This window comes from Myotis daubentonii, chromosome X, assembly GCF_963259705.1.
Source record: "Myotis daubentonii chromosome X, mMyoDau2.1, whole genome shotgun sequence".
Lineage (NCBI taxonomy): Eukaryota > Metazoa > Chordata > Mammalia > Chiroptera > Vespertilionidae > Myotis > Myotis daubentonii.
In genome coordinates this window covers 26459018-26485271 of record NC_081861.1, presented here as the reverse complement: position 1 = coordinate 26485271, position 26254 = coordinate 26459018, and the positions used below count along the sequence as shown (strand labels likewise).

The window sequence follows — 26254 nt, the reverse complement described above, 5'->3', positions numbered from 1 at the left end:
TATTAATAAAGTTGACATGCGTATTTGTGGACGCTTGCTTGCGTGGACATACTTTGAGCTGTCTTGGATATATATGTACTAGGGAGTGAAATTGCTGATTCACGTGGTCCCTACATTTTTAGAGACATTTAAACATCTAATAATTTAATAATTCTAATAATTTAATAATTCTACCTGGTTCATTATTTCTTTCAAGTTTGAGGGCTCTCGTGTTTCATAAACTCCAAAAGGGTCAAAACGCAAATTTTAGAGCAACAACGGGCGAGTCAAATCGCAGGAACACTTATTAAAATGCTCTTAATGCGAGTGTCAGGAGCTCAGGGTTTGGGGGTGCAGGTGAGAAATCTGAGTTTGTTCGTTTGTTCTTAAATATTTTTATTGATTTCAGAGAGGAAGGGAGAGGGAGAGAGAGACAGAAACATCAGTGATGAGAGAGAACCACTGATTGGCTGCCTCCGGCCCGCCCCCTACTGGGTGGGGGTCGAGCCTGCAACTGAGGCCTGTGCCCTTGACCGGAATGGAATCGAACCCGGGACCCTTCGGTACTCGGGCCGACGCTCTATCGACTGAGCGAAACCGGCCAGGGCCGAAGCCTGCGTTCTGAACCCGCTCTCCAGGAATCTCCTGCCCCCGAGGGCACAGCCGGGGCCTCCGGAAACCCAGGAGTTCCCACCCCCACCGCTCCTGTCGCCCCGGGCCCGCCCGCCACTCGCAGCTCTAAGACCCTGTTGGCCCCGCCCCCCGAGCCACTCGGAGGAGAACGCGGGTCTGCCCGCGGGTGGCACGCAGTCGGCCCGGCGGAGCCTAGGCTGATGGACGCCTAGGGCCCGGGACCGCAGCCCCAGGACCAGCCCCGCGAGCGCGCGGTCAGGAAGTGAGTCCCTAGGGACGGCGGTGGGGGGAGGGGGCCTCCGGTGGGCGCGCGGAGCGGGCTCCGGACGCTCCTTCCGACGGCTCGCCGGGGGCACCGTCCTGGCCCCGGGCCTGGGAGCGGGCGCGGCGCGGGCGGCTGCTCCTCACCGCGCGTGGGAATGTAAGTGGGGGCGCGTCCCGTCCCAACACGGGCGCGGGGATGGAAGGCGCGGAGGCGCCCGGTGCCGGTGCGGTCCCTCCACGGAAGGCCAGGAACGGCGGGGGCGGGCTGCGAGCAAATGGGCTTTGGTCCCTTTCACAGTCGGGGGCGTGTGGCGACAGTGGGGGGCACCCCACCCCCAACCGGGAGCAGGACGTGAAGGAGGGTGGCGGCCATGCCGAATTACCGTCCTTTCGCGGGCTGGGGGTGTGGAAAGGGGGGAGGGGCGGGCACATGTCCCAGACCCCAAACGGGGGCTGGAAATGAAGGGGGGGTGGTCCGGGGCACTGTTTAGCAGGGGTGGGCAAACTTTTTGACTGGAGGGCCACAATGGGTTCTTAAACTGGACTGGAGGGCCGGAACAAAAGCATGGATGGAGTGTTTGTGTGAACTAATATAAATTCAAAGTAAACATCATTACATAAAAGGGTACGGTCTTTTTTTTCAATAGTTTTATTCATTTCAAAGGGGCCGGATTCGGCCCGCGGGCCGTAGTTTGCCCACGGCTGGTTTAGAGCTACAACAATATACACTGAGTGGCCAGATTATTATGACCATCTAACGTGTGTAGGCAAATTAGCTATAATTTCACGCTGAAGTTGCTAGAGGGCCAGACCATTATAAATGTCTGAATAGCACAACATACCTAAGTATCGTGGCTGATCAAGTTCACCCTATCATGCTGCTGGCGTATCCCAATGGAGATGGCTTCTTCCAACAAGACAATGCGCCATGCCACGGTGCTCGTATTGTGCAGGGGTGTTTTTAAGAACATGAGGGAGACTTTACCTTGCTTAGGTGGCCCCCACAATCACCAGATCTCAATCCAATTGAGCATTTGTGGGACGAAGTTAAAAGAGCCATCAGGCAGCTGGTTCCACAACCATAAAATCTCACAGAACTGGACAGTGCTATTCATCAGGCATGGTGTCAGATTCCTCGCATCACCTTTCAACATCTCGTGGAGTCAATGCCAGGAAGAATCGCCGCAGTATTGAAGGCAAAAGGTGGCCCAATGAAGTACTGATGGGGTGGTCATAATAATCTGGAGATTATATATATATATATATATATATATATATATATATATATATATATATATATATATATAATGTTCAAAGGCTGTTAAATCGCGTTGTGTACCCATATCTTCAGAAAAAAAAAATCACTTCTACTGTCATGGTAAACAACCTGCTTCCCTATTTATAATGGTCTGGCCCTCTAGCAACTTCAGCGTGAAATTATAGCTAATTTGCCTACAAACGTCAGGTGGTCATAATAATCTGGCCACCCCGTGTGTGTGTGTGTGTGTGTGTGTGTGTGTGTGTGTGTGTATATATATATGGCTTGGAATAGCACCTGGTACTTAGCGTGCTGAACATGATAGCTGTCTTTTGTTATTAATGCAGACCAGATCCTGATGGCCTACTTTGGGCAGTGTGTTTTTGTCATGAGAAAGACCCTGGGAATGCCAATGCATATGAGGTTCCTGATGATGTTGGCTCAACTATACATACCTGAAGTGGAGAAAAATGAGAGAGTGATAAGTTGCGGCCTTTGCAGGGCATGGCTCTTGCTAAGATGCCCATAACTGCAGGTGACTGAGGGTTACTAAAGGCTATGTGAACTTTCAGGTTTCCTCACTAGTATAATAAGTATTACTCTGGCAATGTACCTAGGACAGTGGTCAGCAAACTGCGGCTCGCGAGCCACATGCGGCTCTTTGGCCCCTTGAGTGTGGCCACGAAGTTTCAATCCCACTGTACGTGCGCGCGCCTGCACTTGGTATTTTGTGGAAGAGTCACACTCAAGGGGCCGCAGTTTGCCAACCACTGAGCTAGGAGATGATACGGTATTTTATTTTATTTTTTAATATATGTTTTACTAGAGGCCCAGCGTGCACGAAATCATGCACGAGTAACTTGCTTCTGCTTGCCTCAGCGGGCCACCCCCACCATTGCCACTCCTAGCTCGCACTCTGCCCCACCCGCCGCAAGAACCGCTGCTTGTTTGGTTGTGACGGCGTTACAGTGTGATGACCACAAGCCTTTTATGTAAGAGACTAAGGGCCCAGTGCATGAATTTGTGCACCTTGAAAGAAACTGTGGGCCACGAGGCTACAGTGGGCACAGAGGTGGGTCTCAGCCCATCCTCTGCACCCCCGCCTGGCCCCTCCCACCATGGCCTCCTGGTCCCCTGTCGGCAAGCAGCCCCATTCCTGCCATGTGCTGACAGCACCACCCCTGCTCATACCCGCTGCCAGCACTGGCCCCAATTGTTCTGTGACATCAGCCAGTGCAAGTGGGGACCGGTGCCGTCAGTGGGTGTGAGTGATGGCTGTTGCCCCAATTGCCGCTCAGGAGCAGGGGGAGGTGGAGAAGCCCTCAGGGGCAATGGGGGCCAGCAGCCGCCACTCGCACCTGCTGATGGTGCCGAGCGACTGGGACAGGTGCTGGGCACTGGCAGCAGGTGTGAGCGGTGGCTCTGGCATCAGCTGCAGATGCGAGTGGGGCCGGTGCCAGCAGTGGGTGTGAGTGGCAGCTCTGGCGCCGGCAGCAGGTTCAAGCTGGGTCGTCGCTGGCAGCAGATGCAAGCAGCAGCTCCAGTGCCGGCAGCAGATGCGAGTGCCAGGCAGGACTGCAGCAAGTGAGAGCAAAGAACTTTCAGTAACCACCAGGGACTCACCCCCATGACAGGGACCAGTGCCCCGCTTTGGTTTGGCACCCCTGCTCACCTGTCCACCATCCCACTGCAGCGAATGCCCACCATGTTCCGTGTTCTGCTGCCTGCTGCCTACGCCCGCCATGCTCCGTTCCCAGTCCCTGGTGATCAGTGCACATCGTAGCGACCGGTTGTTCTGCCATTCGGTCTATTTGCATATTAGGGTCATAGATAGATAGATAGATAGATAGATAGATAGATAGATAGATAGATAGATAATTGATTTCAGAGAGGAAGGGAGATGGAGGTAGAAATATCAATGATGAGATAGAATCATTGATCAGCTGCCTCCTCCACGCCCCACACTGGGCATTGAGCCTGCAACCCGGGCATGTGCTCTGACCAGGAATCAAATTGTGACCACCTGGCTCATAGGTCAACACTCAACCACTGAGCCACACCATCCAGGTGATGTGCTATTTTAATAAATTTCAACGTAAATATCCACTGGCTCTAGTGCCTACCATATTGGATAGCAGTTCTAGAGGTTTTATGGATGGGTTTGGACATTTTATAAACTTTTTGGAAATTGGATTCAGAATTGGAAATGTGTGTAATTTTCTAGCAAGTGAGTCCATGGCTTTCATCAGATTTTGTTGTTGTTGCTTTATATTGTAAGATGTCTCACAATATGTCAAAACTTTTCCTACATATAAATAAGTATATTTCTGGGAATGTGAGTGATTTTTAAACAATATGTCTAACATTTTCATCCAAATAAATCTTTTTTTTTGCCAAGATCACTTTTATTTAAATCGTTGCATCTACATTTTTAACATACGTTCATTTTCCTTTTTACAGTTTATATTCAACATAGTTTTGTATTACTTTCAATTGCAGAGCATAGTAATTAGACAATCATATATTTTAGAAAGTGTCCCTTCCTCAAATTTCTAGTACCCATTTAGCACCATACATAGTTATTGCAATATTATTGACTATATTTCTTATGCTGTGGTTCAATCCTCTGTGATTATTTTGTAACTACCACCTGTACTTCTTAATCCCTTCACAGTTTTCACCCAGCCCCACAAACTGCCTCCTGTCTGGAAAACATGAGTCTGATCTCTGTTTCTATGAGTTTGTAGTTTGTTTGTTTATATTGTTCTTTTGATGTCACATATAAGTAAAATCATATGGTATTTGTCTTTCTCTTACTGACTTATTTCACTTAGCATGATACCCTCTAGGTTCATCCATGCAAATGGTAACATTTCCTTCTTTTTATGGCTGAATGATATTCCATTATATATATAGGTACCACCACTTTTTTTAAAGAATAGTTCACTGATTTTTTTTTTTAGAGAGAGGAAGGGAGTAGATAGGAACATGGATGGGAGCGCACAACATTGATAGACTGCCTCCTGCACCCCTCCCCCTACCTGGGATCGAGCCCACAACCCTGGCATGTGCCCTGATGTGGAATTGAACAAGCAACCTTTTGGTATTCAGGATGACACCCTACCAACTGAGCCACACCAGCCAGGGTGAACCACCAATTTTTGTATCCATTCTTCTATTGATGTGCACATGGGTGCCTTCTATATCTTGACAATTATAAATAACTAGGGGCCCGGTGCACGAAATTCGTGCACTGGGTGTGTGTGGGGGGAGTGTCCCTCAGCCCAGCCTGCCCCCTCTCACATACTGGGAGCCCTCAGGCGTTGACCCCCATCACCCTCCAATCGCAGGATCGGCCCCTTGCCCAGGCCTGATGCCTCGGCCAGAGGCGTAGACCCCCATCACCCTCCGATCGCCTGATCGGCCCCTTGCCCAGGCCTGACGCCTCCGCCAGAGGTGTCAGGCTTGGACAGGGGACCCCCATCTCCCCCTGATCACTGGCTCTGGCCCCCGCCCAGGCCTGAGGCCTCTGGCCCAGGAATCATGCCTGGGCAGGGGACCCCCATCTCCCTCTGATCGCTTGCTCCACCCCCCGCCCAAGCCTGACGCCTCTGACCCAGGCTTCAGGCCTGGGCAAGGGGACCATCATATCCCCCCAATCCCCGGCTCCGCCCCCCGCCCAGGCCTGATGCCTCGGCCAGAGGAGTTGACCCTCATCACCCTCCGATCACCAATCACCGGATCGGCCCCTTGACCAGGCCTGAGGCCTCTGGCCTAGGTGTCCGGCCCGGGCAGCGGGGACCCGCAGCTGCAGCGGCCCCGCGATCGTGGGCTCCGCTTTAGGCCCAGGCAAGGGACCCCTAGCTCCCGGGACTGCCAGCTTCGACCGTGCCCAGCTCCCATCGCTGGCTCCACCCCTACTTCCTGCTATCACTGGCCAGGGCGGAAAAGGCGCCTGATTCTCCGATCATGGCTGGGGGGCAGGGCAAAGGCGGCCCCAGGGCCGCCTTTGCCCTGCCCCCCAGCTCTTAGCTCCCCCCTGGGTTTCCGATCACTGTCAGTGGCAGGGGGCTTCTTCCTGCTTTCCCTTTTGCCTCCCTGCATTGTGCCTACATATGCAAATTAACCGCCATCTTGTTGGCAGTTAACTGCCAATCTTAGTTGGCAGTTAACTGTCAATCATAGTTGGCAGTTAACTGCCAATCATAGTTGGCAGTTAACTGTCAATCATAGTTGGCAGTTAACTGCCAATCATAGTTGGCAGTTAACTGTCAATCATAGTTGGCAGTTAACTGCCAATCATAGTTGGCAGTTAATTTGCATATAGCCCTGATTAGCCAATGAAAAGGGTATCGTCGTACGCCAATTACCATTTTTCTCTTTTATTAGATAGGATGCTGCAATGAACATAGGGGTGCATACAGTCTTTCAAATGAGTGTTTTGGATTTCTTCGGATATATACCCGTATGTGGAACTGCTGTCTCATAAGGCAATTCCATTTTTAACTTTTTGAGCAATTCCCATACTGTTTTTTTAATTGTTTTATTGCTTAAAGTATTACAAAGAGTATTATATATGTCTCCTTTTTTCCCCCCCTTGATCTTCCCCTAGCCTCCCATACCTCCCAGTGTCTTGTGTCCATTGGTTATGCTTATATGCATGCATACAAGTCCTTCGGTTGATCTCCTACCCACCCCCCCAACCCTCCCTGGCCTTCCTGCTGTAGTTTGACAGTCTGTTCGATGTTGCTCTTCCATAGTGTGTGCACCAATCTGCATTTGCACCAACAGTGCACAAGGCTTCCCTTTTCTCCATATCCTAACCAACGTGTATTGTTTGTTGATTTATTGATAATAGCCATTCTGACAGGTGTGAGGTAATATCTCATTGAGGTTTTAATTTGCTTTTCTCTGGTGATTAGTGACATTGAGCACTTTTTCATATGTCTGTTTATCATCTGTATGTCCTCTTTGGAGAAGTCTCTATTAAGATTCTCTGTATATATATTTTTTTGGCTGTGAAAGACATAGGTTTATTAGGACTTCTAGGCTGCTACCGGTGAAGTTGAACCATGAAGCCCCATCTGGCCTGAGGCCTGGCAGAACTGGGGGGCCCTGGTGCTATTGTTTTGCATGACACCCAGACTTTCCAAATACAAGGTTTTTGTGTGTGTTTGTTTGTTTGTTTTTGTTTGTTTGTTTTTGATTAATGAAATCTTTATTGTTCAGATTATTACAGTTGTTCCTCTTTTTTCCCCCCCCATAACTCCCCTCCACCCAGTTACCACCCCACCCTCCTCCCTCACTCCCCACCCACTGTCCTCATCCATAGGTGCACCATTTTTGTCCAGTCTCTTCCCGCATTCCCCTCACCCCTTCCCCCCACCCCCAAGAATAGTCAGTCCACTCCCTTTCTATGACCTTGATTCTATTATAATCACCAGTTCATTCTGTTCATCAGATTATTTATTCACTTGATTTTTAGATTCACTTGTTGATAGATGTGTATTTGTTGTTCATAATTTGTATCTTTACCTTTTTCTTCTTCCTCTTCTTAAAGGATACCTTTCAGCATTTCATATAATACTGGTTTGGTGGTGATGAACTCCTTTAGCTTTTTCTTATCTGTGAAGCTCTTTATCTGACCTTCAATTCTGAATGATAGCTTTGCTGGATAAAGTAATCTTGGTTGTAGATTCTTGGCATTCATCACTTTGAATATTTCTTGCCACTCCCTTCTGGCCTGCAAAGTTTCTGTTGAGAAATCAGCTGACATTCGTATGGGTACTCCCTTGTAGGTAACTGAGTTTCTTTCTCTTGCTGCTTTTAAGATTCTCTTTTTGTCTTTTGCTCTTGGCATTTTAATTATGATGTGTCTTGGTGTGGCCCTCTTTGGATTCCTTTTGTTTGGGGTTCTCTGTGCTTCCTGGACTTGTAAGTCTATTTCTTTCACCAGGTAGGGGAAGTTTTCTGTCATTATTTCTTCAAATAGGTTTTCAATATCTTGCTGTCTCTCTTCTTCTGGCACCCCTATAATTCAGATGTTGGTACGCTTGAAGTTGTCCCAGAGGCTCCTTACACTATCTTCGTATTTTCGGATTCTTTTTTCATTTTGCTTTTCTGGTTGGGTGTTTTTTGCTTCTTCGTATTTCAAATCGTTGACTTGATTCTTGCGATCCTCTAGTCTGCTGTTGGGATTCTGTGTAATATTCTTTATTTCAGTCAGTGTATGCTTAATTTCTAGTTGGTCTTTTATCACAACCTCGAGGGTCTCATTAGATTTCTTGTAGGTCTCATTAAGTTCATCGGCAGTTTCTAGAAAATTCTTGAAAAACCTTAAAAGTGTGGTTTTGAACTCTATATCCAGTAGTTTGCTTTCCTCCATTTCTGTCATTTGTGTCCTTTTTCTTTGTCTCCTCATTTTTTATGCTTCCCTGTGTTGATAAAGTGGTTTTCTGTGCTAAGGGTCCTCTAGGTCCCAGTGGTTCAGCCTCCCCAATTACCTGAGGAGGACACTCTTGGTGCACCCCCTTGTAGTCTTTGTGCACAGTCTTGTTGTAGTTAAGCCTTGATTGTTTTAGGTATCACTGGGAGGAATTGACCTCCAGGCCAATTGGCTATGAGAATCAGCTGTGTCTGCAGTGGGAGAACTTCTATGCTGGAGACACCCCTCCAGGGCAAGACTTGCTTCAATGGGGCTTTGGTGCTCACTGAGTCTGCCCCCTGAGTGTGTCTTTTATGGTTCCACGGAGCTGCAAACTGGATGGTCCCACTCTGACCTCTGGGTGCACTGGCTCCTGGATCTCTAGGGAGGTGCTAATCTAGCCTCTGCCTTAGGCTATCCAGCAAAAGCCTCCCTGCAGGGCTTGGGCGGGACGGGTCTCACGGGATCAACAGGGTGGAGTGAGCAGTTATGGCTGCTCTGAGTCCTACCCTCAGAGGCTCTGCTCCTCAGTGTCCTGGTAATCGCTGCAAACCCCTCTGAGAGAAAGCTGCCCTCGACCGATGCCAGACAGTCCCGCTTCTCCCGTATGAGTCTGGGTCCCCAGAGACTCACCCGGAACTGGAGCTCAGAGCCTGAGACTCCCTCCCGATTGAAAACGACAACCGCACCCCCAGCCGCCAGCCCGCTCCGCGTGGGCCTCTGTACCTTAGTATTTTACTTCCGCACTGCGCCTCCTCTGAGTCTCGGTATGCTTTTCTCTTTCTTTCTAGTTGTAGAATTTCCACTCAGCCAGCCTTCCTGTGGTTCTGGATGATGTCCGTTCCATCTTTTAGTTGTATTTTTAAAGTGGTTGTTCGAGGCAGCAAACTCCGGTGTTTACCTATGCCGCCATCTTGGTTTCTCTTTTCAGATTCTCTATATTTTTAATTGGATGAATCGTTATTTTTTGTTGTTGAGTTGTATGTGTGTTTTTTTTTAAATTAATTTTGAATATTAACCCTTTATTAAATGTATCACTGGGAAATATCTTTCCATGTTCAGTAGACAGTCTTCATTTTGTTGAAGGTTTTCTTTGCCGTGTAAACACTTCTTAGTTTGATGTAGTCCCATTTGTTTATTTTTTCTTTGGGTTTCCTTGTCCTAGGAACTATATTAGAAAATATATTCCTAAGAGAAATGTCCAAGATTTTACTGCCTATGTTTTCTTGTAGTAGTTTTAAGGTTCCAAGTCTTACATTTAAATCTTTAATCCATTTGGAATTTATTCTTGTACATGGTGTAATAAGGTGGACTAGTTTCATTTTTATTGTATGTATCGCTCCAATTTTTCCAACATCAAGCCCACAGTCTGGGCATGTGCCCTGACTGGTAATTGAACCGTGACCTCCTAGTTCATAAGTTGATGCTCAACCACTGAGCCACTTCAACCACTGAACCACGCCAAGGGGTCCTTTTAACATTTTTGTCAGATTCTTAAAACTACCCAAAATAATATAATCTGCTTCTTAAGGGCTTTGCTAAAAAGCAAGCAGTTAAGGGACATTAGAATTCCCTCTGGTAACCACTGCTGTTTCTCTCATTTGCCCTTTCCTCAGCAGTAGGTGTTACCCCCCAGGAAATACACAAAGAAACACATTGGAACCTGGGAATTTAGACAGCAGGTAAATTGTACATTGCTGGAAGGCAGCAATGATGACTGTCTTGGGTTCTGCAACCCAGGCCTCCCTGAATCTGGGCTCAGTGCTTCAGGAGGATGATAATGACTCTGAAGTCTTCCATCAGCACTTCAGGCAGTTCCATTACAAAGAAGGAGTCAGGGCTACTGATGTTTTCAACAAACTCCTGGAGCTTTGCTCTGAATGGCTGAAGCCAAAGACTCATTCTAAGGAACAAATGGTGAAGCTTCTAAGTTTGGAACAATACCTAACAATTATGCCCCAGGAGCTAGAGACCTGGGTGACAGAACAATGCCAGGAGAGTACAGAAAGAATTCTGTCACTCTTAGAAGAAATACAGTTGAAACCTGAGACAACAGAGACAAAGGTGAGAAAAGAGTTTGGGATCTGGGGAACTAGACCAAAAGGGTATCAGAGGCAGGTGGGATTGGATCTGACATTTGTCTCTGTGTCATTCTTCAGCCCAAAATTTCTGCACAGTCCTTTTCACATCTCTCTTCTACTGGAGAAAACATATGGGTGAGTGGTTTCCAACCTCATCTTAGCCAATTCTCCTCTGTAACAAATATTGTCTAATGTCCCAGTAAATATACTTAAATGAAATTCATAGGTAACATAACCTACCTATAGTCATTCATCAAAAAACACTGGTGTTATGCTTTAGGGTCTGCAGACCAGATCCACCCACAGCATGTTTTGTATACCCCTAAGCTAATAATGGATTTGAGCTGTTAAAGCATTGTTCAAAAAAAGAGGAAGAAGGAATGTGGCACACAAAGCCTAAAATATTTACTATACAATCATATTTACTATATGATCTTTGCAAACCAAGTTGGCCAAATCTGAGTCAAGTGGAATCCAGAAGAAATATAAAGGAATAGGTAGGTAGTTTATTATAAACTAAAAACTTTCCAGTGTGCACATGACTGGGCTTGAGCACATCAGAATATCTGATGAAGTTGTCAGATGCTTGCCTCTCTGCACAGACTCACTGTAAAGGTGACAGGCAATTATTAAGATGAATATAGCTTAAACACTATGAACAGTGCTGCTGATGATTGTATGATTTTCCAAAGGAGAAAAAAATGAATGACTCTGACTAAATAGTGGTATAGTCTTATTTTAAAAAACTTATTTATTTTTCTTTTTTTAAAAATTGTATTTATTGTATGATTGGTCAATAGAGTCATATAGGTTTCAAGTATACATTTCTATGATAACATGCATGACAAGTATATTGCATTGTGTTGCCATCACCCAAAGTCAAATCTTGTATTCAATATTATTTTGTATTAGTTTCAGATGTACAGCATAATGGTTAGACAGTCATATACTTTACAAAGTGTTTCTCCTGCTATTTCCAGTACCTACGTAGCACCGTACATAGTTACTACAGTATTATTGACCACATTTCCTTTGCTGTACTTTACATCACCATGACTTTGATTTCCAAAGGAGTGCTTTCCCAGAAAATTCAAGTCATGCTAACATTTGCAAAAATATTTTGTGATTATATGACCAGCAGTGTGAGGTTCTTGACAGATTCTTTTTACCTACATGAATATTTGAAGGTAGGTGGGGCACAGGAGCAATTCTGCACTGTGCATTATCTATACTTGCGTCTCTGCCCACTAATTCTGATAGCCACCACCTGCCATCATTTCCAAAACACCTCCTGGGAATGGTGACCCTGTCCTCTGAACAGAACCACCCAGTAAAACGTTTTTGGGACATATGATAGCTGAGCACAGGGCAGCATTTTGGAGATGGGAGGGAGTACTTCTTGTTGGGCATTAGGGGCATTGGAGTCTTGGGTATAGTTGGGGCTCTGCAGTTAGCCTGTATGAAGGATTCTTCCGAAGTTTCCTGCCTCCAGGCTGGAATGCGTTTATGGTTTCCCTTCCTTTCTGTGTCTCCTTGTTTGGCTTTCTACAAGAGACTATTTTCTTCCTGTGGTCTAATCCTGCATTATTAGTATGGTAGGCAACAGCCATAGGTGAGTCTTGAGTACTAGAAGTGAGGCGAGTCCAAATTGGGATATGGTATAAGTATAAAATGCACACCCCATTCAGAAGACTTAGGGTGAACAATAAAGTAGGTAAAATACCTCATTAATAATTCTTTATACTGATTACATTATGAAATTACTAGAGGCCCATTGCAGGAAAATTCCTGCAAGAATAGGGCTTCGCTCCCGCCTCTGTCGCCTCGGCTCGCTCCCACCGCCTCCTACCACTGCCTCCCGCTGCTGCCCGCAGCTGCCGCCGCCACCTCCCCCCCCACCCCCGCCATGCTCCTGCCGCCCTCCCTGCCCCAGCCACTACGCCCGGTTCCGCTCCCGCCTCCCGCCTCCGCCACCTTGGCTCCATTCCTGTCTCTGCCACCTCTACTTTGCTCCCTTCTGCAGCACTTGGCTTCCTTCTACTTGTCTTCAGTCTTCGCTCCCAGCCGGTATATGCAAATTAACTGCCATCTTGGCTGGGTTAATTTGCATATAGTTGCTCTGATTGGCTGGTGGGTGTAGCGAAGGTATAGTCAATTAGCATCTTTGTCTTTTATTAGTGTAGATGATATTTTAGATATTCTGGTTTAAATAATGCTTATTATTAAGATTGACTTTATCTATTTACTTTATTTTTCATATGACCACAGGAAACTTTTTAATGATTTGGGTGGCTTGCATTATATTGCTACTGGGCACTGCTGGTCTAGATAGATTTTAGAGTGATGGGTTCTGGCATTTCCTCCAGATTGATAGCCAGGAAAAGCTCTTGGAAGATCCAGCAGTAGTCGGATTAGCAGACATGATACCAAATATCCACCTGGAGGTACCCCCATTCCAAGCAATGGAAACTGACTCCGAGGCCCCACTGGAAGATGTGTGGATCCCACAGGAGCCATGCTATGGTGCTGCTTGGGAAGACCTGCCCTTTCTGGAAACTCCTGGTAAGGCAAAGATTTTACTTCTTTTCCTTGATTTCTCTTCTGAGAGCTCAGGAGCTCTCCAGGGGTGGGGTTGGTTAGAAACACTGAATAATGGATGAAAATGGATAGCTTTTATAAATAGGGGGAGGAAACATCCCTTGGGGAATAGCTGCCCACAATGTCCATTATTAGATCGAACAGGATTCAAAAGCTCTTAAGATAATGAGTCTGCTCAGCAAGGAGTCTTTCACCAAGAATATTATAAAGGAAATTGGGAGTATGAATATGAATTCATATGTGATATGAATAAAGATTAATTTTCCCAGCCAATTTTTATTACTGGAATCTGTGGTCAGAACGGTGTGAGATGTGTGAAAGGGGGATGGTTAGTGCCCTTAGCTGGCATGGGCTGTGAGCATAGGTTGGGGAATGTAAACTAGTGATAGTGTCGGGAGCAGGGCTTTGAGAGTCCAGACAGTGGAGGTTGAGGGCACCTGGTCCTCAAAGATCTGAGTGTTAGAGAGGAGGGATGTGGGTGGGGTGAGGTTGGCAGACAGTGAAAAAGTGCATGAGGTTAACAACTACCAAGGAGCTCAATTTGGGCCAGCCTCTTTGAAAACTGTCTCCTGGGAGTACTATACTGGGGAGAGGAAGTAAGGTGGCAGCTCTCAGTCCTCTTTGGTTGGGTGCTGCACAGAAAGGGGCAGCAGGACTAATGGTAAGTCCATGAGACACAGCTGCCTGGTGATATGATACTCCTGGCCTTGTTCTCATGGGTGCTAGAGTCTGCCTCCAGGGCTGCTTTAGCCCTTGACTAGTCTCGTCTTTGACTGCCTTTCACCTGAGGGACAGGTGTCTGAGTTGGTTTCATGGTTACCTGTGATGAAATCTATAGCCTCAAAAGTATCAACTCTATGCTCTACGTACAGGATGGGAACCACCATGTGAACACATCCTGCCATCCTGAACTGGTTTTCAAGTCTCTCTTACTGGGTATATTCTGGGCCAACAAGTTTCTGGCACCCTAGGCTCTGCTTCTGTCCACCCCCCACTTTTGAGATCCCTCACACTTTCACTTGACAGCAGCTCTCCTCTGATGCACGACCTCCAGTTTTAGTTGACCTGTGCTCCTACCCCCTCACCCCACCATTATCTTTGAGACACAGCATAAACAAAATAAAGAGTTGTATTTTAAATTATCTTTGTTTGAAATATATGGCCTTTTCATTGTGGAAGTAGAAATAAGGTATTTTAGTCGATGTCCTGAAAGTTAAATTTTCTTTCACATTAACATTAGCCAAACTAACTTGCTCATGTCATGTCATAAACCCTAATATTGAAACATTGCCTTGTATTTCAATCTGAAATGAGCCATTTCCAACCCACACTTTATTGCAGAGCAGTAAACTTGAACAGAGCTGAGGAAGGTGTGTGGAAAGAGGCAGGAGCAACAGTGACTCTGACTGAGGGGGCAGTGGTAAGACCTAGGAGGAGAGTGAGTGTGGAAACAACTTCTGGTTGTCCTTAGATTGACAGTGAGAACCACTTTTTGATGATTATTTTGGTTAGTTTCCAGAGAATCAACTTCTAGACTTCTGCTGAAGCAGACATATACAGCTTATTATTGCTGTTGCTGACCTACCTCAGTTGCTATCTTAATTTGACTATTTCTTACTAAAATTATTCCAGTAACCATTCCTAACCCTCGCACTTTTGCCTCTCTCTCTCTCTCTCTCTCTCTCTCTCTCTCTCTCTCTCTATCTCTCTCTGTCTCTCTCTCTTTGCTTGGCAGTCAATAAGACAGTGTTTGTCAGTTTTAATAGGGTAACACTTTAGGAAGATTGAATTCATGTTCTGGCCCTCACCTACATAATTCCATTCTCAAAACAGATGTGGAACTCATTCAGTGCATTGACTTCACACCAGAATTGATTCACTTCCCTTCCATAGACTGGAGGAAAATATCTTTGAACTGAGCAGAGTAGAAGATCTCCCCCCCAACACACCTACCTCCACCCCGCCATTTGGGTCTTGTTCTTATCCTAAAAAACAAACAAGCACAACACAAAGGACTTGTCAGAGGCTCCTGGTGAAGCAATGCTGAGAATGTAGTAGGGTGATCTTGAGAGGCCATGTGTCCAAGAAGAGAACTGGACTCTGGAAAAACCTGTGTTGACTCAAACTATCCTTCCTCCCATCTCTCCCATGGCCAGAATACCCATCACCAAAGCTTGCAGCTGAAGAGCCTTGCGGGCAGGAATTACTGGATTGCAAGGAACTAGAAAAACTGGACTTTTTGGACTTCAACCTAGGTAAGTGAGTGTTCATGGAATGCTCAGGAAGATACGAGAGAAAATTAATCTTTACTCCCAGGGTAACAAGCTTTGGGATGGCACTTGGAAGAAGTTTGTATCTTCCCAGTAGCATTGAGTATAACTCTTCTCAGTCACTAGCTCTCCATTCCTCTTGGAACATGGTGACATCTGTAATTTCTGTTCACAGTCTTCATTTTGATATTGGGAGAGAAAATGTGTCAAAGTGGAAAAAACTGGAGAGTATGTATCTATTTTCTGTTTCTTTAGATGAAAATGTACTTCTTGATACCAATTTTCCAGATGACTTCGAAGAGCTAAGCTACCTATTGGGAAATCCCGCAGAGCAGCTACTCAGAGACCACACACTGCCTCTCTATGATCAGAATCCTTCTGCAGGAGAGCGCACTGAGAGCTCCAACCAGGAAGAACCTCTCAACCCCATGGGCTATGCACAAAACAGTGCCCCAAAGAAGCTATACCAATGTATTCAGTGTGGGAAAGATTTTCTTTCCATAAAGGTCTTTAAGGGGCACCTGACAATTCATTCAGGAAAGCTCCCTCATGGGTGCCCTGAGTGTGGGAAAAGATTCCTTCGTAGGTCAAACCTGCAAAGGCATCTTCGAGTTCACACAAAGGAGGCACCCTTTAAATGCAGCGTGTGTGAGAAGCGATTCACTCAGATGTCACACCTCACAGAACACCAGAAAACCTCTTCTAGTCAAGGAGTGTCCACTTGCCCTGAGTGTAAGTTGCGATTTTGTAATAGAAAACAATTTATGCAACACGTAAAAATCCACACAGGTGGAAGACCCCACAAATGCCAGAGTTGTGAAAAAACATTTAGACGCAAAACAGACCTTAATTTGCACTATGCGTCACACACTGCAGAGAGACCATTTACATGTGAGTATTGTGGGAAAAGCTATAGGCAGAGATCCAGCCTTATTTATCATTCAAAAAAACATTCAGGGGAGAAGCCATAGAAGTGCACCAATTGTTCTACAAGCGTCCTTAAGAAAGCCCACTTTAATATGCACTTTAGAGAAGAACTCTTTGAAAATTTGTTGAGGGAAAAAGTTCCTAAACAAAGTGACAATAAGCTACCAAAGCTTTAACTTGCACTAGGCTGTCTTGGAAGAACAATTTTGTTTGAGCTTATGCATTAGAACAGCTTTGTATTTTGCTGTGTTTAAAACTTATCTTCCAAGGCACATAAATTCTAGAGTATTCACTCATTCTTGCCACTGTTCTAGACATGATTTTTTTTCTGTCTAGGCAAGTCTTTCTTAATCTTTATGATGAAATGTCTTTGTGCCAAGCCAACCACGATATCGGTATGAGTAGGGAACATATAAATGCTGGCATTCCTTTTCGATCTAGGGTCAGTATTCCAATAGATGGGGATGTGCCCAATTGACCTGTATCTGTGCAATATTTTAGTCACGTGGAAATGGCTATGCTGTTTCTTTATGATTGCCACTGACTAGTAGTTGGAGCACCATGCGGATGCTTCCCTGACAGTGCCAACAAGCACTTCCCTTGACTCTCACTTACACCACATGTCAGAATCTCCTGTGCAGCCACTGCTATGTGTATGCATCATTTGAGCCTTGAACACAGTCCATTTCTGAAATATGGAGCACTTTCAAAGGATAGGGGAAGGAAAGATGTCCAACTCCTACAGTACTGGGAAGGGCAGAGAACAGTACCCACCACACAAGTACTAGGAATATTGAGCGGCTTATAGAAGGGTGGAGACCCTACCTGGGACGAACTACCTGTAAATCTGTGTTTCCTTTCTTTGCTCTTTGGAATGATGAGAGCATTGAATGCTACAAACTTTAAGCCTAGCTAGGATCACATGCCACAAAACTTGTTTAATGTTCTGTTTGTGATTTTACAATTATTTGTTATTACAGTTTTCCTTTTATTTCCTTTCTGTCCCAAGAGTTAAACGTTGTTAATTTCCTGTGAATTTTTGGTTACAATGCAAGTTCTTAATAAACTTGGTTCATTCTACTTCTGTTTTAAAGTTTATTAGGTTTTCTTGAAGACGCGTGTCTCATGACTGCAGAGATTAAGGGCTCCATTTGTAGGGTACTTCCTAGGAGAGGAATGGTTGTGCCATTGGTGTATAGCTATTCACCTTCTCTAAATACTGCCAAAATGTACAACACATATCCCTTCCCACTCCTTGGCTTCTGGTTTCACTCACCTACTGGTGTCCCTTGATGAAGATACTAGCCCAAGTGTTACATAGTTCAACTTAATATTTTGCCCCTTTATTATTAGTGCTGTTTGAATTCTGGTGAAGAAACCTTTTGTCTACCCCAAGATCATCAACCTATTTCTACATTTTTTTAATTAAATCTTTATTGTTCAGATTATTACATTTGTTCCTCTTTTTCCCCCCCATAACTCCCCTCCTCCCAGTTCCCGCCCCACCCTCCACCCGCACTCCCCACCCACTGTCCTCATCCATAGTTGCACGATTTTTGACCAGTCTCTTCCCGCATCTCCCACACCCCTTTCCCCCCCGAGAATAGTCAGTCCATTCCCTTTCTATGTCCCTGATTCTATTATAATAACCAGTTCATTCTGTTCGTCAGATTATTTATTCACTTGGTTCTTAGATTCACTTGTTGATAGATGCATATTTGTTGTTCATAATTTGTATCTTTACCTTTTTCTTCCTCTTCCTCTTCTTAAAGGATACCTTTCAGCATTTCATATAATACTGGTTTGGTGGTGATGAACTCCTTTAGCTTTTCCTTATCTGTGAAGCTCTTTATCTGACCTTCAATTCTGAATGATAGCTTTGCTGGATAAAGTAATCTTGGTTGTAGGTTCTTGGTATTCATCACTTTGAATATTTCTTGCCACTCCCTTCTGGCCTGCAAAGTTTCTGTTGAGAAATCAGCTGACAGTCGTATGGGTATTCCCTTGTAGGTAACTGAGTTTCTTTCTCTTGCTGTTTTTAAGATTCTCTCTTTATCTTTTGCTCTTGGCATTTTAATTATGATGTGTCTTGGTGTGGTCCTCTTTGGATTCCTTTTGTTTGGGGTTCTCCGCGCTTCTTGGACCTGTAAGTCCATTTCTTTCACCAGGTGGGGGAAGTTTTCTGTCATTATTTCTTCAAATAGGTTTTCAATATCTTGCTGTCTCTCTTCTTCTGGCACCCCTATAATTCTGATGTTGGTACGCTTGAAGCTGTCCCAGAGGCTCCTTACACTATCCTCGCATTTTTGGATTCTTTTTTCATTTTGCTTTTCCGGTTGGGTGTTTTTTGCTTCCTCGCATTTCAAATCATTGACTTGATTCTTGTGCTCCTCTGGTCTGCTGTTGGAAGTCTGTATAATATTCGTTATTTCAGTCCGTGTACGCTTAATTTCTAGTTGGTTCCCCAATATAACATCGAGGGTCTCATTAGTTTTCTTGTAGACCTCATTAAGTCTATCAGCTGCTTCTAAACAGTTCTTGAGAGACCTTAAAAGTGTGGTTCTAAACTCTATATCTTCCATTGACAATTTTGTCCTGTTTCTTTGTCTCCGCATTTTGTTATGTTTCCTTGGTGCACCCCCTAGTGGTCTTTGTGGGCAGTCTTATAGTTAAACCTTGATTGTTGTAGCTAATACCAGGGAGGGTTTGACCTCCAGGCCAAGTGGCTATGAGAATCAGCTGTGTCTGCAGAGAGAGAACTTCTGTACTCTAGGGAGGTGCTAATCTAGCCTTTGCCTGAAGCTATCCAGCAAATGCCTCTGTGCAGGGCTTGGGCGGGGCGGGTCGCACAGGATCAACAGGGTGGGCCGGAGAGAGCAGTTATGGCGGCTCTCAGTCCTGTCCCCAGGGGCTCTGCCTCTCTGAGTCCCAGCACCCGCTGCAAAGCTCGGAGAGAAAGCTGCACTCGCTCTGACCGAAGCCAGACAGTCCCGCTTCTCTCGTTTGAGTCTGGGTCCCTAAAGACTCGCCTGTATCTGGAGCTCAGAGTCTGCGACTCCCTCCCGATTGAAAATGCCAACCGCGCCCTCCTCCGCCAGCCTGCTCCGCGCACTCCGCACCTCAGAATTTGACTTCAGCACTGCGCCTCCTCTGAGTGTCTGTATGTGTTTCTCTTTCCTCCTAGTTGTAGGACTTCCACTCAGCCAGCATTCCTGTGGTTCTGGGTGATGTCTGTTCCGTTTTTTAGTTTCACTTTTGAAGTAGTTGTTCAAGGCAGCAAACTCCAGCGTTAACCTATGCTGCCATCTTGGTTCTCCTACATTTTTTTTTAATATATTTCACTGATTTTCCGCAGAGAGGAAGGGAGAGAGACAGAGAGTCAGAAACATCGATGAGAGAGAAACATCGATCAGCTGCCTCCTGCACATCTCCCACTGGGGATTGTGCCCGCAACCCAGGTACATGCCCATGACCGGAATCGAACCTGGGACCTTTCAGTCCGCAGGCCAACGCTCTATCCACTGAGCCAAACCGGTTTCGGCTGTTTCTACATTTTCATTTTGAAGTTGTATTTGTTTACCTTACACATTGAGATTGCATTTTACCTGGAGTTGGTTTCTTTTACAAATGTTGTGAGGTAAGGTTCAAGATAACTTCAGAATGGAAGGTCCTTACCACTTGAGATTTTGTCCTCGGCCTTTGGGCCTTAGCAAAAATTGAGATGCTAAGAGAATGCTTTTACCAGCCTGTACATGGATTTGAGCAAGTGTGTTATGAACAGCAGTCCAGGTGAAGGGATGTCTCATACAAAGACCTGACGAGAAGAGCACAGAGTGGCTGGAGGGAAAGCTAGAGTGCTAGGCAGAGGCCAGGTAATGGAGGGTCTAGTAATCTACCTGATGCATTTGGAACCTCATCCGGCAGTCCAGAAAAAATCATGGACTCCAGTTGAGAAGTACTGGTGACATGCGCATTTTAGAAAGCTCACTCTGGCTCCTGGATGGGGAGTAGGAGAGACAAGATAGGAGACAGAAAGACTAGTGAGGAGGCTGCTGCAGATGAGAAAGTGGGCTGAGCTGAGGGCAGTGGTGTGCAGATGAAACAGAAGGTAAGAATTCCGGAGGAATTAAGAGGCTGAATCCACAGTCTCTGATGATTGACGGTATATGGGGTGGGGAGGTGTGTGACAGCCAGCTCTGTGTCCTGAGCATCTGGAGTTGGGAGACTGGAGGAACAGCTCAGGAAAAAGGGAATGAGGGCCCTCTTAGCCTATAAGACCAAGGGCACCCATTTAAACTCATAGACGTTTCAATCCTGTCACCCTGTTTGCTCTCTTGGAGACTGTCTCCTGCCCACAGTGTTTCATTCCTTTAACAGTCTTTGGGTGCCCAGTATGTTCTAGATAACATCATAGGTACTGAGGATGGCAGGGTATCAGGCTTCAGGAAAGTCACAGGTTAGGAAGACAAGACTAAAAGTTAAGCAGAAAATTCTTTTTTTTTTTTTTTTTTTTTTTTTTTTTTTTTTTTTTTTTACAGAGAGGAAGGGAGAGAGATAGAGAGCCAGAAACATCGATGAGAGAGAAACATCGATCAGCTGCCTCCTGCACATCCCCCACTGGGGAAGTGCCTGCAACCCAGGTACATGCCCTTAACCGGAATCGAACCTGGGACCCCTCAGTCTGCAGGCCGATGCTCTATCCACTGAGCCAAACCGGTTTCGGCAAGCAGAAAATTCTTCATCAAGGTAGTAAGTCCAGTAATAAACTAATATGTATAAGTTAATATTGGAGAAAGGTACAAATGTCCAGTTGTAAGATAACTAAGTACTAGGGAGGTAATGTACAACATGATGGCCATAGTTAACACTGCTGTGTGATGTATAGGAAAGTTGTTGAAAGAGTATATCCTCAGAGTTGTCATCGCAAGAAAAACCTTTTTCTTTTCCTTATCTTCTTTCTTTTCATTGTATCTATATGAGAGAATGGATGTTAGCTGAACCTATTGTGGTAATCATTTCACAATATATGTAAATCAAACCATCATCCTGTACACCTTAAACTTAGACAGTGACGTATGTCAATTATTTCTCAATAAAACTGGAAAATAGAAAGCAAGAGAAACTTAAAATGTTTTAAATTACTCATTGCCCTGTGGTACAGGAGTGCCCCCTCTAGCTAGTTATCCAGAAGAATTGAAAACAGCATCTTCAGGAGATATTAGCACCACAATGTTCATGGTAGCACGATTCACAAGAAGCGAGATGTGGAAACCACCAGTTGAGAAGTACTGGTGAGATGTGCATTTTAGAAAGCTCAACAGATGAATGAATAAAGAAAACGCAGGGTGTTCTGTCAATGGGATATTATTCAGCCTTAAAAGACAAGGAAATTCAGCAAATGTAGCAGCATGAATGAACCTTGAAGGCATAATGCTAAGTGAAATATGTCAGTCACAGAAGGACAACTACTGCATCTTTCCACTTACATGAGGAATCAAAAATAGTCACACTGTTTAGAATCAGGGTAGAATGGTGGTTACTAAGGGAGGGGAAAATGGGAAGTTGCTAGTCTGTGGGATTAAAGTTTCAATTATGCAAGCGCAATAAGTTCAGGAGATCTGCTCTACACACTGGGCCTATCTGAACAATACTGCACGCTGCACTTAAAATTTTTAGGAGGGTAGATCATGGTCAGTGTTCCAACCATCATATCATAACTTTGTGTTAATCCTCACCTGAGGTTATTTTTTCCATTAATTTTAGGGAGAGTGAAACAGAGGTGTGTGTGTGTGTGTGTGTGTGTGTGTGTGTGTGTGTGTGAGAGAGAGAGAGAGAGAGAGAGAGAGAGAGAGAGAGAGAGAGAGACATTGATTGGTTGCCTCTGCACGTGCCTATACTGGTGTGGGGGATCAAACCTGCAACACAGGCCTATCCCCTTGACCTGAAATCAAACCTTCTGTGAGCAACACCAGACAGGGCAATCCTATTTTTTAAAAATAGAAAATTACCCAAGATTCACATTTACTGAAATAAAATGACATCAAACAAAGAATTATTCTATAAAATAGCATGCCAAACTGTGTTTAAGGAGGGTGGTTGATTGGCTTTTTAAACTTTTTTCATTCTTAATGTGTAATTTTTAAGAATGTCATTCTTCATGGGTAATCAGAACTTCAATTAAACTTAAGACACCCAAGAAAGGTTGCTGTTATTCTGAACACAAGCTACAGTAAAAAGTGTCATGTCAGATCACTGAGGAGAAAGCAGTCTGCTATATGCCAGACGCTATGTCAGGTGGGTGAAAGAGATGTTACATAGATGAGTGAGAGGTAGAGTGGGGCCTTGATTTACGAGTTTAATTCGTTCCGTGACGGAGCTCATAAGTCAAATTACTCATATGTCAAACCATAAAGTGAATGAGTGAGACATGTGATGCTGGGCTGATGTTGTGGCGTTCACTGTGATGTTCGCTGTGCCAACCAGCGGTAGGGTATCTGAAGCTGGCTCGTAACCCGAATTTTAGCTCACAACTCGAAGCAAAATGTCGGCTGAGAGATGGCTTGGCTCCTATCTCGAAAAACTCGTTAGTCAGGACACTCATAAGTCAAGGCCCCACTGTATTCTCTTCCCTCTGGCTGGCTGCAGGGGACATGAAGGGCTGAGGCAAGACTTGATGGGTGGGAACAGGTTTTATCCTTCTGGTGCCTCGAAACGTGGAGTCTAAGGCCCATCCTGACATCAAGATCGCCACACTGCTCTAACAACTGGCACGGAAGTCTGTCTTGCTCTCTACACTTGAAGATCAAACCCTGGCGCAGGGCCTGACATATATGGACACATGTTAAATTGTGTGGCCAACGAAAATACATTGAATGTGGGCAGTTAATACTGCCCAATAATCACACTCTGTTTCTGTAACACACAAACTTTCCCACAATTTGAGACTATATCTCAAAATTATGACTATAACAGTTAATGTTTTAATTACACAGATTTGTGTATCCATTAATTCAAAAATTAATAGGAAACGCTGACAAGCAGGCCAGGCCTCTTATTTCTCTGAGAAAATAAACACCACTGGACAGGAGCTCCTGTGTGAACCCCCTGGCACCTGTCCTGGCTTTCCCTGCCTTTCCTCCTAAAACAATAGAGGGACATCCAAGCCCTCAGCCAAGGCAGACACCTCTGCTGGGCACATGGTACCATTCCCATGAGGACTTTGCTCCTACAGTATTGTTCCTCTTCCTCCTACATCAACAATTTATTTCTCTCTCTCTCTCTCTCTCTCTCTCTCTCTCTCTCTCTCTCTCTCTCCAAAAACAAGCACACACCCTGACCTCCCATCTTCTGAAAAAACAACGATTAATAAATCACCCTTGACCTATCTCCCCTTTTTTTCTCATTTCTTCAATACCACAACAGGAAAAAATATTGAAAGAATATTGAAAGAATAACCTACATTCACTTTCTTATCTGTCATTCTATCCTCAACCTTCTCTGCTCAGGCTTTTAACCACAACATCCTCCCGAAATGGCTTTCAGGATTACTCTTAACCACCAGGTCACCAGATACACTGGGCAATTGTCTATGCTCTCGCCACCCAACCTCTTAGCACTCGGCCCACTTGAATTGCTCCATGCTTCTTGACATACTTCCTTGCTTGTCCTCTGTGTGGCCATGTTCTCCTGGAAAGGCTCCTCAGCCTGCTGTGCCAGAGATTCCCCATTGGCTACACACCAGAGTGCTCCCTGGCTCAGTCCCTCAACTTCTTCTCTACTGACACATCAGTCCTGAGTCTGTACAATTCCTATAAATGCTAATGACTCCCATTTTGATAAATAGAATGAGCTACACACATGGATGTCCCATAGGTATCCCGAGCCTAACATTTCTAAAATTTAACATGTCCTGAATTTTCTGCAAACATCTGCTCACTCCCCCAGTCTTCTCCATCTCAGGAAATTGCAACTTTGTTCATCCGATGGCTCAACACAAAACCCCTGTCAGAATGCTTAACTCCCTAATTTTCCACCACATCTTTCATCCTGTCCTTCAGAAAATCTTATCAGTACCTTCAAAACACCCCTGCAATCCCATCATGTCTCACTATCTCCAGTCCCACCACTGCAGCCCAAACCACTTTCATTTAATGCCTTCAATATTACAAAAGTGATGTAGCTCGCCTGGTTCCTTCCCTCTTTGCTCGCCAGCATCCATCCTCCAAATAGCAGTCATTTTTAAAGTACACGCCATTTGTCTCTCTCTTGCTTAAAACCTAACGTTTTTTCTCGGCACCTCAGAGAGATCCAAACGCCTTGCCCTAGTCTACAAGGCTATCAAACAAAATGTCTTCCTCTGTGCCTTCATCATCTGCTACTCTTCCTGTGTCTCTCCAAGCTCCCACATCTCAGATTTCTTTCTGTCCCTCAAGCACACATTCTCCTCGAGACCCCCTAAAATCTAACTCTGATGTCAAAACTACACCCTGCCTGGATCCAAGAGCACTTCCTACCGTGAGACACTCAGACACAGGGAAGACACCATCCATAAGCACTGAGAAGCAGCAGACCTCTGGGTAGGCAGCTGCAGTGGGACAAACACAGGGAAAGCCTGGGGTAAACTTTCACATTTCTTTTTGTTGCTGTTAACAATCCTCTTGGGAGAATATTGTTTGCCTCGATATTTAAAGAGAGTGGAAGGGCTGGAGGGAGGGAGAGAGAGAGAAACATTTATGTGAGAGGGACACATCCATTGGTTTCCTCCCACTCGGTCCACAACTGGGACCGGGGTTTGAACCTGGAACCCAGGTACATGCCCTTGACCAGGAATGGAACCCTTGATACTTTGTTATGCAGTCCAATGCCCTAACCACTGAAAAAAACCAAACAGGACAACATTCAGTTAAAAAAATCTTTATTGTTGAAATTATTACATATTTCCCTTTCTCTGTATATTGCCCTCTCCAACCCCCTTTACCCCCCAAACCTTCACCACCCTATTGTCTGTGTCTATGGGTTATGCATATATGCATATGAGTTCATTGGTTGATCTCTCCTCCTCCCCTCAACCCTCCCCTGCATTCCCTCTGAGGTCTGATGGTCTGTTCGATGTTTCTCTGTCTCTGGATCTATTTTAGTTGATCAGTTTATGTTTTTCATTTTATTCCACAAATGAGTGAGATCATGTGAAATTTATCTTTCTCTGACTGGCTTATTTCACTTAGCATAATGCTCTCCAGGTCCATCTATGCTGTTGCAAGCGGTAAAAGTTCCTTCTTTTTTATAGTGTAGTATTTCATTGTGTTGATGTACCACAGTTTTTTAATCCACTCATCTGCTGATGGGCACTTAGGCTGTTTCCAAATCTTAGCTATTGTAAATTGTGCTGCTATAATCTTTATTTGTCTTTTTAAGCAATATTATCCTCTATGCTTTTGGCTTGTGAAATTCCCACAGCAAATTTGTGCTAAATAAATTTCTGGGGTTTTAGAAGAATTTTTAGGTTATTGAGAGTTGCTGCCCAAACTGAAATTCTCGAATAGTCCTCACACACTCTCAGTATTTACAATTTAAATGTCCCATTGCTATAGTCACTTCTCCACATGTTCTTACTGATGAGCCCCCAGCAGGGCCTCTCAGCTGCTGGGCTGCTGACTGCTTCTCATTGATATCCAACATTACTTACTTCATGCTTTAGGAAAGCAGCTTTCTTTCTTTGTCTTAAACAAGTAGATTTAAACTAGTTCAAGTCATAAACAAGTGAGTTAGAAATAATACTAAACCTATACACAACAATATAAACAATTTTTGACCAAATGGC

General features: G+C 45.0%; 1 protein-coding gene across 2 annotated transcripts; it reads left to right on the top strand.

Moving 5' to 3' along the window:
- Positions 1 to 762: 762 nt before the first annotated feature.
- Positions 763 to 17482, top strand: LOC132225131 (zinc finger protein 449-like). 2 transcript variants are annotated; one of them, XM_059680381.1, is made up of 4 exons: positions 763 to 874; positions 13006 to 13201; positions 15394 to 15492; positions 15763 to 17482. In XM_059680381.1, the coding sequence occupies exons 2-4, from the start codon at positions 13060 to 13062 to the stop codon at positions 16476 to 16478; spliced, it is 957 nt and encodes a 318-aa protein (XP_059536364.1). In that variant the 5' UTR covers positions 763 to 874; positions 13006 to 13059; the 3' UTR covers positions 16479 to 17482. The 2 variants fall into 2 exon arrangements, with proteins under 2 accessions (XP_059536364.1, XP_059536363.1); XM_059680380.1 differs by lacking the exon at positions 763 to 874 and adding an exon at positions 2538 to 2669.
- Positions 17483 to 26254: the final 8772 nt, after the last annotated feature.

Excerpts from the sequence above, each read along its gene's own strand:
- LOC132225131 (XM_059680381.1), top strand. The coding sequence starts at position 13,060 with ATGATACCAAATATCCACCTGGAGGTACCCCCATTCCAAGCAATGGAA. Across the intron at positions 13,202-15,393 it reads GCCCTTTCTGGAAACTCCTG|AATACCCATCACCAAAGCTT; the intron begins GTAAGGCAAAGA and ends TCCCATGGCCAG. Across the intron at positions 15,493-15,762 it reads CTTTTTGGACTTCAACCTAG|ATGAAAATGTACTTCTTGAT; the intron begins GTAAGTGAGTGT and ends CTGTTTCTTTAG.